This window comes from Telopea speciosissima, chromosome 2, assembly GCF_018873765.1.
Source record: "Telopea speciosissima isolate NSW1024214 ecotype Mountain lineage chromosome 2, Tspe_v1, whole genome shotgun sequence".
NCBI lineage: Eukaryota > Viridiplantae > Streptophyta > Magnoliopsida > Proteales > Proteaceae > Telopea > Telopea speciosissima.
Window position 1 is genome coordinate 72,141,446 of NC_057917.1, and position 14,874 is coordinate 72,156,319.

At 40.7% G+C, this 14,874-nt stretch overlaps 1 protein-coding gene and 1 long non-coding RNA gene across 3 annotated transcripts in view; one reads left to right on the plus strand and one right to left on the minus strand.

Annotated features, from left to right (window-relative positions):
* The window catches only part of LOC122649553, a 26,434-nt gene extending 16,389 nt beyond the window's left edge, over positions 1-10,045 (minus strand). The window contains exon 1 of the long non-coding RNA XR_006331307.1: positions 9,831-10,045. This is a non-coding gene — a long non-coding RNA (uncharacterized LOC122649553). The remainder of the gene's footprint in view (positions 1-9,830) is intronic.
* The window catches only part of LOC122649542 (VIN3-like protein 1), a 17,715-nt gene extending 3,053 nt beyond the window's left edge, over positions 1-14,662 (plus strand). For both annotated transcript variants that reach the window (XM_043842733.1, XM_043842734.1), the window contains 3 exons: positions 11,811-12,465; positions 12,747-13,057; positions 13,164-14,662. In XM_043842733.1, coding sequence (XP_043698668.1) covers positions 11,811-12,465; positions 12,747-13,057; positions 13,164-14,341 — 2,144 coding nt within the window. In that variant the 3' untranslated portion in view covers positions 14,342-14,662. The remainder of the gene's footprint in view (positions 1-11,810; positions 12,466-12,746; positions 13,058-13,163) is intronic.
* Positions 14,663-14,874: the final 212 nt, after the last annotated feature.

Below are 14,874 nucleotides of genomic sequence, written 5' to 3' on the forward strand. Positions count from 1 at the left end.
TTCTTTTACCTTCCAACCAATTTGTATGTTTCGTGTTCTGTTGCAACCTATCATCGATCCCACTGTAGAGTGGTTCTTAGTTGAACTGACTTCTACATTATCCAGTGTGCCAGACAAGCTCGATACATCCATGCCCATGTCAGTTGCTTCCTCCTCAGGTCTGAATTGCCTGCGTGGACCTTGAGTGTTGCCTCTCCCAATACATGCACCATGATCCTCATCCTGCGTGGCATGATCAACTTGAGTCTCCTTGATGTAGATCGAAATATTAAGAAGAAAAGACCAAACACAGTTTATGGTACTGTTCACGTGAACAGTATCAGTCCATATTTACCTTGTGTGGGGATGCTTTTTAGAAGATCTTGTGGGCCCATCAAGTGGAGAAAGATTCTATCCTAATGCTGCCATAATTTAGTTTCTATTTTTCAGTTTTGGAAAGTATATTTTATTTCATTTAGGTAGCTTATAATTTCAGTTTAAAAAAAATACGTAACAAGGTGGCAGGCTGGAAGGGAAGGCTCTTATCTTCTGGGGGACATGTTACGCTATTGAAACATGTCCTCGCTTCTATCCCCATCCACATTCTTGCAACGTTGGTTCCTCCTAAGGCAGTCATTCGGAGATTATATGGGATCTTTGTTGATTTTCTTTGGGGCAGCTCGGAGTGGGGAAAGCGTAGGCACTGGGTGTGTTGGAGGAAGATCTGTAGACCATTTGATGAAGGGGGGCTGGGGGTTAGGCGTCTGGAGGATGTTGGCCTTTCACTCAGGCTTAAGGGCCTTTGGAGGGTCCTTTCTGAGTGCTCTCTGTGGAGTGATTTTTTCAGGGCTAAGTTCTTTAGAAACTTCCATATTGCTCTAGCAGGGTCGCATGGTGTTGGTTCAAAGTCTTGGTGTAGTACTCTGGCCTTTAAGGGTTTCTTAATGGATAAGTCAAGGTGGTTGCTTGGATCTGGCAATATTTCCTTCTGGCTGGATAACTGGACTGGCGTTGGCCCTATGATTGACCATGTTGACAATGGTCTGCTAGTGGACTTGGATTTGATGGGTCAAGGATGCCTTGGGGGAGGATGGAGCTTGGAGATAGGACATTCTAGCTCACATTGATTCGGCGGCTGTCAAGGAAAGCATTACTTTTGCTAATTTTGCTCTCTGATAGATGTGATGTCTTAGCATGGCCCCCTCTAGCGATGGTTGTTTCACAACTAGGTCGGCTTGGAACGGAGTGAGGAGTGCTTCACCTGTGATCCCTTATGCTAAGTGGATATGGAACCAATCTGTACCCTTGAAGGTGGCATTTTTTTCTTGGCAGCTCCTTAATGGAAGGATTCCCACAGATGATTCTTTAATGTTGGTGGGCATTCCCCTGGCTTCGAAATGCAACTATTGTGGGAGTCCACAGAGGGAGACTACTGATCACTGTTTGGTGTCTGGTGGTATGGCTTCCAAGGTGTGGGGTTACTTCTCTCGTATTTTTGACATCGCTTCCATTCCCTCTCAGGATGTCAGAGGTAGAATCTCTCTTTGGCAGGGTTTAGCGAGTTGTAAAAGCCTTAGTGCTTATATCACAGGAATCCTGCCTTCTTTGATTGTTTGGGAGCTATGGAAGGAGAGAAACTATAGAAGGCACGGGGAAAGGTGCCGCACTGCTGGTTCAATAGTTGAGTGTATTAAAGCCTGGGTAAAGGAGGTTCATCTACCCTCCAAGGTTGGCCGGTTGGGGTCGGTAAGGGACGGCTTGATTCTACAGTGTTTTGGGCTCTTGGCTCCAACACCCAAGCTGACACGCCCTTTACCAGTTTATTGGTGTCCTCCCTTTGCTTCAATAAAGCTTAATGTGGATGGTGCTTGTCGGGGTAATCCGGGCTATGGAGGGGGTGTAGGGGTCATCAGAGACTCGAATGGTGTAGTCCTGTCAGCCTTCTCTAATTTTTATGGTGCTTGCACTAATTCGATTGCTGAACTAAGAGCTTTGAGGGATGGTTTGGCCCTTTGCTAAGATTTAGGTCTTTTTGACTTGGTGGTTAATTCGGACTCCGAGTCCACTGTCAGAATGGTTAACCAAAAGAGGTGTAGCTTGTGGAAGGGTTGATACTGGTTCCAGGAGGTGTTGGATTTAGTTTCTTCTGCCCGGGCTTTCGTGACCTCTGCTCTTCGTGAAAGTAGCAGGGTGGCTGATTGGTTGGCTAATCTTGCTTGTGACTCTGGGTCGTCTAACACTTTCCAGCAGGGCTTTCTCCCTTCGGGGGTTTTTTAGGGTATTCTTTGGGAGGATAGGCTGGTCTGCCAATTCTCAGAAAATAGCACTTGTGTTTTTGTTCTCTTTGTATGGGTTAGGAGTTGTGGTGAGGCCAAGAGTGTTGTTGCTCCTTGGGTTGGGGTAAGGTGGTATGTCCCCCCATGTATTCTTTATTATTTTTTTATTATTGATAAAATTCTAGGGGCTGGCCCGGTTCCCAGGTAATATTCGAGTTAAAAAAAAAAAATCAGTTTGTTACCATTTTTATTTTTAGAAGTTTCTATTTTGATGTATGACAGCTAAATTTTATAGGAAGTGTCTATTTTATAGGTTTTATGAATTATTAGTTTCCTTTTCTAGATTTATTTAATTCTTAATTAGATTGGACTGGGTTGCTTTGTAATTGGGTTATTATAAATAAGAGTATGAGGCTGAGCAGAGAAGGACAGAGATTGAAGAGAAAAGAGTTATGGTTGAAGCTGTGAGACGCGGCAACGGTGAGAGACCGTGGGTGAGAGCCTGAGAGGCCTTGGGTGAGAGGATGATGGACTGAGAGAGCTGATCCTATCTCCTGTTCTATATCCCCTTTTTCTTCTTCTTATCCTTTTATGTTTCTTGTTTCATATGTAAACAAAAAAAAGCAATAAAGTTTCAGTTATATTCAATTTGTTCTTCCTTATTGTGTTGATCCTGGCTACAATCGATCTCTCAGTGGTTCTTCCTGGAAACAAGAGAGGCTAGCTTGACTCCGTTTTTAACATAGAAACAGAGAAGGGCCTAATTAGCATATATTTGGGGGTCTCCAACGTGTTGGAGGAGGCCAAAAGATTTTTAGATTATTTAATATAGCAGTTCGTGGGGTTTCTGCTGAATGTAAGTGAGGCGATTCCGGCCCATCAGGAAAACCCGGGACCGATACAAGTAGTTTCGGAACGGTTAGATAGAGGTTTGTGATTGCAAACGTCATATACGGACGGATTGACTCCCCTTACGCAACATAGGACCCACCCTTCCCACGGGTTAAAATGCTGCGAATAAGTACTAAATCACTGCCTTTTTTTTCCTAAACCAATCCTTAGCTGATGAGATAACATAAACTGACTAGGTGGTGTAGAACAGGTTTAGGAAACCTAAAAAATTATCCTAAAGGTAGGAAGGCTGAGAAGGGTATCCAACTCATATATCTCAGCATACATGCAGAAATTCTGAACAAGGACAGCCATAAATAAACAAACAAACAAATCATATGTGCAGAATTTCATGCTAAGTATGCAAAGAAAAATTTAATAAAAGAAACATGATAGATCAGTACCTTCCTTTTCTGTCCCACGGGTTAGAATGCTGCGAATAAGTACTAAATCACTACCTAGTTCCATAGAATGTGTCCTCAAAGCTTCCTTGTTGTTGGTAAAAGGATATCCAAGGTATTTGGGGGCTGTACCTCGTCCACCAGTAGCACGACCACGGCCTCTGGATTGGCTACGACCACATCCTTGACCACGATTGGCAACAAAGGCTAAGTTGTCCTTGGGAGTAGTATCAGTTTTGGATGGATTAGCTAGACGATTGATACGAGAGAATACTTCATTGAGAGAAGGGACCTTCTCCACTGTGAGTAGTTGACTCTTCACGGATTGATAGTTAGGATATCGTCCAACTAGAAATTTTGCAACATGGAACTCAGCTCTTTGTTGTTTCAACTGATCCAAATCAGTGGTGAGTGGCTGATGTATCTGGAGTTCTTCAACCATGCCTTAATAACTGGCAAAATATTTACTCAATGTTTTATCTCCATGTTGGAAATTGAAATGCTTCTCATAGAGATCATACACGCGGGATGTATGCCTATACTGCCTGGGCCCATAAGAGATAGTTGGAAACTCCGGAGAGTTTAATAGTAGTGATCTGAACTTGGACATTGTCCTTTGGTGGTTTAAAATCAACCATAAAGATAACGGATTAATCACAATTAGTAGTAGCAGTAGTAACACAGCCGGCTCTGGAAGTGAACTAGAATTAGGGTTTGAAAACCCAAATCTCAACAATAATCAAAGTTAGGGTTTAAAATCTAAATCAGCAGAGTAGATAGATTGAGTGCTTTACTTGGAGAGGGGAATCAGATCCCAAAGAACTCACTGCAAGATATTGGATCGATTGGAGTGCTTGTAAATATATAAAAAAAAACCCTGATATTATACCCTAATTAGAGCACCGCAGGGAATAAGAAGAAGGGCTTCGAAGAACCTGATTAGGTCGAGCCTTCAATGAATATAGTCTTCAAGAATAATATTGATCCACTAGTTGGATCAGAAATAGAAGTAGAAGCAGCTTTCAAGAATGAACCGCAGCTTCAACTTGTGAATCTCCAATCAATCTTGCACTTCAGGAAAGCAGTAGAGTAGAAAGTTGAAGTAGAACCCTAGTTTGTCATTGAAAACATCAACTAGGGTTTAATCTGTAGTAGTATGCAGCATAGGGTGCTTCTCCCCTTTTAGAGAAACCTTGTAAGACCTTCAAACCAGAGCTGCAAGTCAACAAACAACTAATGGTTGTGCTCTGATACCATGTAACTGATTAGAACCCTAAACACCAGAACTGAGAGGATAGAGAAGAGAAGAGATGATGGAGAGGAAGGGGGACTGTCTAGAGATAATGGATCGAACTAGCAGTCCCCCCTATAGTGCCTTTATAATATAACAGATTTATATGATTTACAACCTTATAAACAGAGACTCCGAAGCATCTCTTGCTACACTGTTATTGAGATCTTCTGGTAATTGCAGTCTTGACAAAATATCTGCATTCCAGTTAGTTTCTCTGTACAAAACAGAATTGTGTGTCCAGAAAAAGAGATCTGAGATGTTCAATTTGATCTAAGTGCCACCAAGTTTCCCACGGAGCTTGTGATTTCTTTGTAATATATTGGACTGTACACCTCGAATCCGAGAGGGCTAATTCTTTTGTTTCCCTTCTCAGCTGCCACCATTAATCCCCTTTCTATGCCTCCAGATAACCAACTTTGTTTGATCAGCACCCCCAGCCAAAATAAACAGAGGTTTCGTATTGCAATCTGATTCCATATCGTGCACCGTCCGATCTCTTTGAAACCAGATTGTATTTAGAGCAATCGAATCACAAAGAGGAGGTTCCCAACTTACCCATCTACATTGTTTCTGTGTGCATCAGTTAAGGGATTGATGTCTCTCTCTCTGGGAGAAAAAGGTTCTCTGCTCTTTCGCTACATTTCCCCTCAAATATCTTTCCTTCTCTCTATCCTTGTCGCTCTTTGTGCCACCCAAATTTGTCTCTCGTTCTCCTTTATCCTCAACTACAATTTCTCTTGCTTTCTAGAATTGGGAATGTGAGTGCTCTTCATTCCTCTCTTAATTTGTTATTTTCTTGAGAACTTAATTACATTATTTGACTTTGATTATTGATTTCGTCAGTCAAAAGAGAGATTTGAAGTAGTGCTACAAGGCCATGGATTTAAAGGGCTGGATGCCTGGATCTGGGACTAGAAAATAAATCTAGTCACAGGCCTTACAAACCCTAGTAATAATTCAATTTTCCTGAATATTCAGAAAAAAAAAAAAAGTTTACTACAACCCTTGAATTTCAGTCCTAACATTGGTGAATTGTTATGGTATGTTATTTCCCCCCCCCCCTCCTGTATCTTAGTTAACTGTTTTTTCTAGTCAAAAAAGAGACTGAACTGTAGGACAGGAAAATTGGTTAACCTATTACCTAGGTGGAAGTTGTATAATGTGTTCACATTTGGATTTCATTTGTAACTATTGAAAAACGGTTTTTTTTTCTCTGGTGTTCAGTTCTGTAATTCTGGTTTTCTTATACTTGTTCAAGGTAACTGTTTGTCATTGTTATTTGATGGTCTGGGCCTGCTTTTGTGGTATTTGAATCCATCCTGTACAAGGGGTGTATAGAAGAGATTAAACTTTAAACCACAAGATGCCAGTATGCTTTGCTGGGAAGTCTGTGAGTGTCGAATTCCAGAACTGGGGGCAATCCCTTCATCTATGACACTGGCAACGTACTACTGTGCATCTTACATAGCCACCCATTCTCTGCATGGGTTTTGATGCGGATAAACCATAGAAGTTGGCTTGCTTTAGTGGAAATAAGCTTTGGGTTAGGTTACTTATGTGTTGGGCCTTTGGTCCTAGGATTTTTGTTGTAATAGGCCACTTTAATGGGCCTAAAATGGGTTGGAAATAGGAATACAAGATTCAATAATTAGTTAAGCTGTGGGGTCTTCTAAAAGTCTATTGTAAAGCTTATTTTGGTTTGGGCTTATTTTATTCTAAGCTGAGTTGGCTCCTATTGGTTGTTACAGTATTAAGTTAGTTTGGAGCAATCCTATTAATTTGATGATGTAAGCTCTTATTTCCTATTGGTTGGATGGTGTAAGCTCTTTCCTAAGCCGATCACATGCTTTTGGAATAGCAAAATATATGTACTGGTCTACAAGCTGACACGTTGATTTGAAGAAATAAAGAATTCAGATTTTCTGGTTTGTTTATATGGATTCCAGACTTTCCTAAGCCAATCACATGCTCTGGGTGTACTTGGTGGGTTTTTGTCTGTATTTGGTGGATTCCAAGTGAATACTGAGGTGCATAGTTGTCAAGGCATCTCCTAGGCTTTCAGGTACCTACTGGGTCCAAGATGACAACACGCCTTGTTTGATGTAAGAAGGATGACTGCCTTGGATGCCTAGGCATCACCTTGTGGCTTTGTGGTGTTACGCCTTATATTATATCAATTTTTTGACACTTAAACGAATTTACATTGATTGATGTTTATTGCTTTGTCTTTTGATGAATGTATTTGTATTATCCTTTGCTGTGTTTATTATATGTTGGTTTTCTCATATTAGGTCATTACTAGCATAATTATATCATGGAAAAAAGTTTTCACTGGGGGAGTGTATCGCCCACGCCCAGACAGTGGGGGGCGAATATGAAAGGCGGAAATCCCGCCCCCCATGATGCTTCCGTGCGCCCTCTCATTGGCCGCCGCACATGCGCAGCGGCCACGCTTCCCCACAGAGAACACGCACCCTTATTTCATATTGCATTGATATGGCTTCTATGTTGCATATACTCATAATTATATAAAATTATCATTGTGTGCACCTAGGTGCCCCTCCAACTCCTTGGGTTGCCTAATCTCCTTTACAGCTATGCTAGGCAGATTCCTTAGTGGAAGAGTCGATTCTCTTTGCATGCTTTGGTGTATCCCTAACCTGAGGTTTAGGTGGATTCTTAACCTATTTTATCCACTTATCCGTTTTTCTATTTATCAAAGTTACAGGTGAGATTGTTAGAATTTTCTCTGTTTCTGTCCTAATCCACCTTGTGATCCTATTTTTTTAGCTAAATTCCAACTGGATTTCCCTGGTTCGAGTTTAGTCTTCATTAGGTTTGGCAAGGAAGTGGTGTTGTTTATGAGTTTACTAGTCTTTTGTTGATTCATTAGTCCTAGGTTAATTCATGAATCTTTTCCTTTGTTTTGGTTGATTTTTGGGATTTTGTGTACAGTGCTAGTTTTAAGGGCTCAGCTCTCCCATACAACTCATTTTATTAATAAAGCTCATTAATTCCTCCACTCCCATCCCTCACCCTCCCCCCCCCCCCCCAACAAAAAGAAGGTTTTAGGCTTTTGGTGTATAATTCCCACAAGTTACTAATGCAGGAACCTGATCGCAGCAGCCTTGCAGTTCTGGTTTTGTGTCAATTTTCTGGTTCATAACTGAGCCCATGGTTCAAATTTGGTTCACAGAATCAGATAAAGCTTATCCAGTTTGTGGGGTCTAGTTTGAAGACTTTGAAAGGCTTATTATTTCCAGAATTGCAAGATTTTAGGAGATTTATCTTCAGTTCAGGTCATGGGTTAGTTTTAGGCAAATATTTCTCCTGTTTTACTATTTCTAAGTTGTTTAATGAGCTTTACTGAGGCTGGTATATGTCCAGTCCTTTCCATTACAGTTTTATATATAGTCTATTTTGGTTTCCTTCTTTTTTTTATGTTTTTGAGTCGAGAGTCAGGACACTCCCTCAAGTCTGTGTATGGGATTCTCCTAGACTAATCATGATTGGGTTCTTCAGTTTTTATATATACATTGTAAGGCTTGATATATACATACGATTTGAATATGGAATAGAATCAGATTTGTCTTTTGAGATTGAGGTTATTGCCTTTTTTTGTCTCTCCCCCATGATCTGTTCACCTTTTTCCCTAGCAGATCTGGTGCAAGACCAGACCTGTTAGTGGTATTCCAAATCTAATCTCACAAGCAGGATCTCAATAACGCACTCAAACCCCAAAGTCAACTCAAAGTCAACATGATCAACAGAAAAGTCAACCTTCTCAGATGAAGGTCAAACTCTAGGATTCAATCCCCCGCGATGTATACTAACACCCTTCTGAAGATGAGAAAGATTGGATATGTAGTTTAGGAGTAATTAGGGAAATACAGATTCAAGAGAGAAAACTCAGATTAGGGAAATACTGGTTCGACAGAGAAAACTCAGATTTTAATCAAACCCAAATTAAACCAAATCAAACCAGTGGAATTTCTTCAAACCCTAGCCGAGTTCTACCATTGGTTGGACTCAACAAACCCTCAAATTACAGACCAATCAGATGGTTAAACAGGGAGCAATTAGGTTGACTCGGTTTCTGAGACTTGGCTCACTGAGTCAAGGTAATAATTAAGTAGCAGCCTATTGACGGGACCAATGGGCTCCAAACTCAGGTTGAGTTTAGGTCTGGGAGTGCTCTTCAATTCCTCAAAGTTTCAGAGAAATCAGAAGAGGGGTTAGGTAATGTTGCAGGTGGGTTAAGGTTGAAATAAAACACCGATTAGTCCTTACCTGAGACGAGGATTCATATATAAGAAGCACTACAATATATCTTCTTAGAATCTGGAAAAAACTCCCGCAGCAGTTGAAGATATAAAACAGAGAACCATCACAAGCAAGGACTGGCGGTAGGACAGGGAAAGAGGGGTGAAAGAAGCCCATTGCAGGCCTGGGTATCTCATCCAATCTGACTCTCACAGATTCACAATTCTAACAGCACTCAATCGCTTCAATTCATTCAAAATGTGAGAGGCTGAACAGCCTTTACATTGTATTTATAAATTTCAAATCAGTTCCTAAACAAACTAGGAACACTGGGACTCAAACTTCTATCATGAATAGTATTATTACACTGCTGAAATTAAAAACAACATAAAACCAAACTCCTACTTGAATCAGGAATAAAACAAAACAAAGCAATGAGCTGGTTATTAGTTCATACTATGGGCAGGTCCTTATTTTTGAATTCTAGCTCTACCCTAAAAAAATTCAACGAGTCACACACTAAGCAGAGCAATTATACCAAACGGTTAATTGAGTTTTTATTCAACCCTATAGAATTAAGCAAAGAATTAGAATGGCTCGTTTTTTGTTTTGATTGAAGGGAAAAAATGAGAGAGTTTGCCATTTTTTGTTCTACGCCTTTAAAAATCAATGGTTAACGATGGCTTTGATGGGTGGTTTCGCTAGAATAGGCAATAATGAGATCACCATTTTCGTAAACGATGCAGAAAGAGGTAGTGAGATTGATCCGCAAGAAGCTCAGCGAACTCTTGAAATAGCTGAAGCTAACTTGAGTAGAGCTGACGGAAAGAGACGAGCAATTGAGGCGAATTTAGCTCTCAGACGGGCTACGACACGAGTAGAGACTATCAATATAATTTGGTAACTACTTGGTGCGTCCGAATAATTAAAAGAAGTTAGCTCATGCGAGCTTGAATAAGTCCAGCCCAGCCGTATGGTAATTATTAGGCCCACAGAAGGGCCTTGGCTCAGGTACTGGTGCTAGCCTTCTTCTTGCGGCTGTACTTTTGCAGTTCAGCCCAGTATGTGGATCTACGTCAAGATTGAATTCTTCTCTTCCATTGATCTGAACCTTATTTCTATTTTCCGCCTGTCTCTCTTTTCACGTTCTGATCTGAAAACCCACCACAGCAGATCCATATATTTAATGTGCATCAGTTACTTTTGAGATTGCTTGGGTTAGCTTCCTTAACACAGTATTTTAGGATATTCAAAAGAAAAAAAAAAATAGTGTCCTAGTGCACAAGGCTTCCGCTACGGCAGGATTTGGGAGGGCAAATGTACGCCGCCTTACCCCCACTTTGCAGAGAGGCTGTTTCCATGATTCGAACCTGCAACCGGATGATTGCAATAGCACAACTTTACCATTGTGCCAAGGATCGCCCACTTATTTTAGGATATTCACTCTCAGAAAATATTTTCAGGGCATCAAGTTTAGAGTGCCTTCCCCTCACATTTCTGTGCATGCAGAGAGGATAAGAGCGATAATATCAAAAAGATCTAATGACTGTTTGAACAGTCTGATTTATGTAAATTTTTAATGAAGTATTATCTAATCCATGAGGGAGGTCTTTTTAGAGTTTGGTTCCTTTGGTGTTTCTGGAAGGGAGGGAAAAGAGTTTTTAAAGACGAAGCAAAAGATGGCTCTGGATATGTGATTATTCTTTGTCTTCTGGGATGAAAGGCAGTTTATTGGGTGCAGATTGGTGATCATTGCTGAATGACTAAGGGCATATTTGGCTAAGCTTCTCGGGGTGCTTCTCGAGCGTCTGGTTCAAAAGTTTAAACTGAAAGATCTTACTGGACTCCCTCCCTTTTTAACTTCCATAATGACTAGAAGCTGGCTGACTACATATGATGCCATAGCTTGCAAAAGTATTAGAGTTAAAACAAGCCAAGCAACAGGGGCTAAATATTCTTGAGAACTTATAAATTCTACTATAATTATACTAGTTGCATGACATTGTTCTCTTATTGCAATGTGAAGGCCGATTTGGAAACTAACTTTGGTTGTTGACGTGTTGTGTGGATAAAGACATGAAAGCCCAAATTCGATGGAAGATGGAACAAAAACATTGATTTGGGGTTGTGCTGAAAAGTATCCATTGTCAAACACTGAAATATCATGTGAATTTAATCATTTAAACAGAAAAGATAAGATAACCATCTATAGGACAAATCACAAAAGAACATAATGGAATATATAATTGTCATCCGATATTTCATGACAGCAGAATATGTCATCCGTTATACAGACATGGAAATGTGCCATATAGAATGTCATCCGTTAGAAGATTCCTTGCGACACCATGAACTTGTCTGCGGGATGATAAAAAAAAAAAAAAGAAGTAATTTTGCCTGTAGATTCAAGTAGCTAGTTAATGAACAACTTTTGTAGTTGCAATTCTATCGACTCGTTCATTATTCCTTCTGACATGCACTGCTACCTGTTTTTGTCAAATTTTCATTGTCATTTTTTAGTACTTCCAGTTTTCTATATTCTTCTATCTAAACCTGATTCTCATTGCACCTAATTTTGTGGATTTCTTCCTTGACTGGATCAAGTTATGGAAGGTGTTCAATTTGGTGTACATATGAGTCATTCTGTACTAATTGCAGTAATTTTTCTCCTATTGAAAAACTTGTTGGTTTGCTGGTTTCTTCCAGTTTTTGGCATACAGAGTTTATCTTCGAGTGCTCAAAGTACCCCGGAGAAAAATGGACAATCCGATGCTGTCCCTAGAGGTCAGGAGCTCCTCCAACAATATCTCAAACCTGGTCTGAAGAAAGAATCGCTTCGAACATGCTTTGATAAGGAAAAGAAACATTCTGCCTCTTCAAAATATAAAATGAGTGAACATATCAGGACCAGTACCAAAGGATGTAAGAACCAGGAGTTGAGAAAAACTTCGTCCAATCACTCTACATTGACCAACCAGCAGGCTCCTACATCTAGGAAGCAACCAAGGAAGGGGGAAAATCCGGTTCGACTTCCGCCGGCTACAGAGCTGTCTCCAGAATTTGGGTGTTCAAGCACTTGGGTTTGTAAAAATTCTGCATGTAGAGCTGTCCTAACCTCAGAAGACACATTTTGCAAGAGGTGTTCCTGCTGCATCTGTCATCTGTTTGATGACAATAAGGACCCTAGTCTTTGGTTGGTCTGCACATCTGAGTCTGGTGGGATAGACTCCTGTGGGTCATCTTGCCACATAGAGTGTGCACTTCAACGGCAGAAGGTCGGGGTTGTCAATCTTGGGCCAATGATGAAGTTAGATGGGAGTTATTGTTGTGCTTCTTGTGGCAAAGTCTCAGGGATACTTGGGTACGTAGTTTTGTTGCACTTCATCCTCAGAAATTGCAGATTATGTTGATAATCAAAATAGAAATTTAATCTTCTTACATTTGTCAGACTTTATTTTCTTTATAAATTAAAAAAAAAGAGTGTTAATATTAGAAAGTAGTCCGCTGACTCTTTATTGGTCAGTACAGTAACAAAACAAGTAAATGGTTTAAATGTTGATGGCATGTGTTTGAGCTAACATACAAGAGTTCTTCCTCCCCTCTGAATTGATTGTATTTCTGTGACTTGAGAGTTTCTCACAGATATTGGAAGAAGCAGTTGGTGATAGCAAAAGACGCTCGGCGTGTAGATGTTCTGTGCCATAGGATATCCTTGAGTTACAGGCTCCTGGATGGGACTTCCAGGTTTAAAGAACTGCATGAAATTGTTGAAGAAGCTAAGGCAAAGCTCGAAACAGAGGTCGGTTCAGTTAGTGGAGTTTCAGCCAAGATGGGACGGGGCATTGTTAGCAGGCTGTCTATTGCTGGTGATGTACAGAAACTATGCTCTATTGCAATTGAGAAAGCAGATGCGCATTTGAGCGCCATTGCTCGTGCCAACCCACTTCACAGAGGTTAGTCTCTATTGAAGTGGATCCGTCCTTCTGTTCAGAATCTTCAGATTACTTTTGAAGTTTCTCACTGCAAAAGATAAATCAATTTCTTTGTTTCCATTTGCAGAGGATTCACTTCCACCTGCTTGTAGGTTCCAATTTCAAGAAGTGACATCCGATTCTCTTATAATTGTCTTGAAAAAACCGTTTTCAGCATCCTCCAATGATATTAAAGGCTTCAAGCTTTGGTATTGCAAGAGCAGAGGAGAGTCATATGCCGAAGAACCAATTACTGTCTGTCCAAGCGCTCAGATAAAAATATCAGGCTTGCAGCCCTGTGCAGAGTATACATTTCGGATAATCTCATATACAGAGTCAGGAGATTTGGGTCACTCTGAGGCTAAGTGCTTTACCAAGAGTGTGGAGGTAATCCACAAGAATTCTACTCCAGCAGTAGGTATGGATCATAAGAATGAGAACTCCCATGTTGAAGGAAGTTCTTCTAGTGCCAAGGGGGAGCCAAGGATGACCTCCACAGGTGGATCGTCCGGTTTCAAGGTCCGAGATCTTGGAAAGGTCTTGCATCTTGCTTGGGCACAAGAAGATGGTTGCTTTGATGGTTTTTGTAGTGCTGATGTGGAAGAATGTTGTGGCGGAGACTGTGTGGTAAAGGGTGTAGATGTGGAAGAAGACCGACCTCGAAATTTTACACGTGATCTCGATTTAAATGTTGTCTCAGTGCCTGATCTGAATGCTGAGGTTACTCCACCATTGGAGTCTTCAAGAGATGAAGATATTGGATGCACTTCAGAACGTGTTGTCGGGGCTGAGGATGATGTTGCTTCTCATGGGATGGAGAAGAACGGTGTATCAAGATCAGATGGAAGTGGTGACTCCCAGACGTGGACTGTTAGGCCAATAAGAGAAGTGCCTGCTGTAGAGTCACGGACGGAGTTGTGTAGAAAATGGACATCAAGCACGAATGAAGAAACATTTGACTGTGATAGCATTCTGATTAATGGACCACCATTCCGAGCCAGTCAGTTTGATGAGAACTTTGAATACTGTGTGAAGATCATTCGATGGCTGGAGTGTAATGGTCACATTGAACATGAATTTCGGATGAAATTCTTGACATGGTTTAGCTTGAGAGCAACTCATCAGGAACGTAAAGTGGTGTACACCTTTATCCAGACGCTGAACGACGACCCGAGCAGCCTGGCGGGGCAGTTGATTGACTCTTTTCTGGATATCATATCCAGCAAGAGACCCCGGAATGGATTTTGTAGTAAGCTGTGGCACTGAATCACAAGTGCAATTGGAGACTGCTTTTGGTATTTAGTTTTACTTTGCTTCTTTTTTTTTTCACATTTTACAAGCAATTCATGATCATCTTAGGAACCGATTCTTTTCTGTTGGTGGACAAGATTTTCAATCTAAGATCCTGCAGAAATGGTTTTTGATTCTTATTCAATGGGGGGCCAGTGATATTTTGTAGAAGTTGCTCTTTTTTTTGAAAAGCTTCTCTATTGACATTCTGAACCAGTTGAATTGTTTCAATGTGGATGTTGGTTGTTTTATTCAATAGATAGGTAAATTGGAGACTGATTTGAAGTTGCTTTTGATTATATTTGTCTTGGGCTCTCTGATACAAATGGCTTCATTGTTAAAAAAGAAGAAAGATTGAAAACAGTTGGACTACAATTTTTTGCTGTATCAGTAACCAATCAAGTCTGATGAGTTAACTGAACCTGACAGCTTGGACTTATGCCACCTGCTAATTCCTGTTTTCCTGCCGGGTGATGATGTTAAGGTCTCATGATCTGTTATTTTTCTTG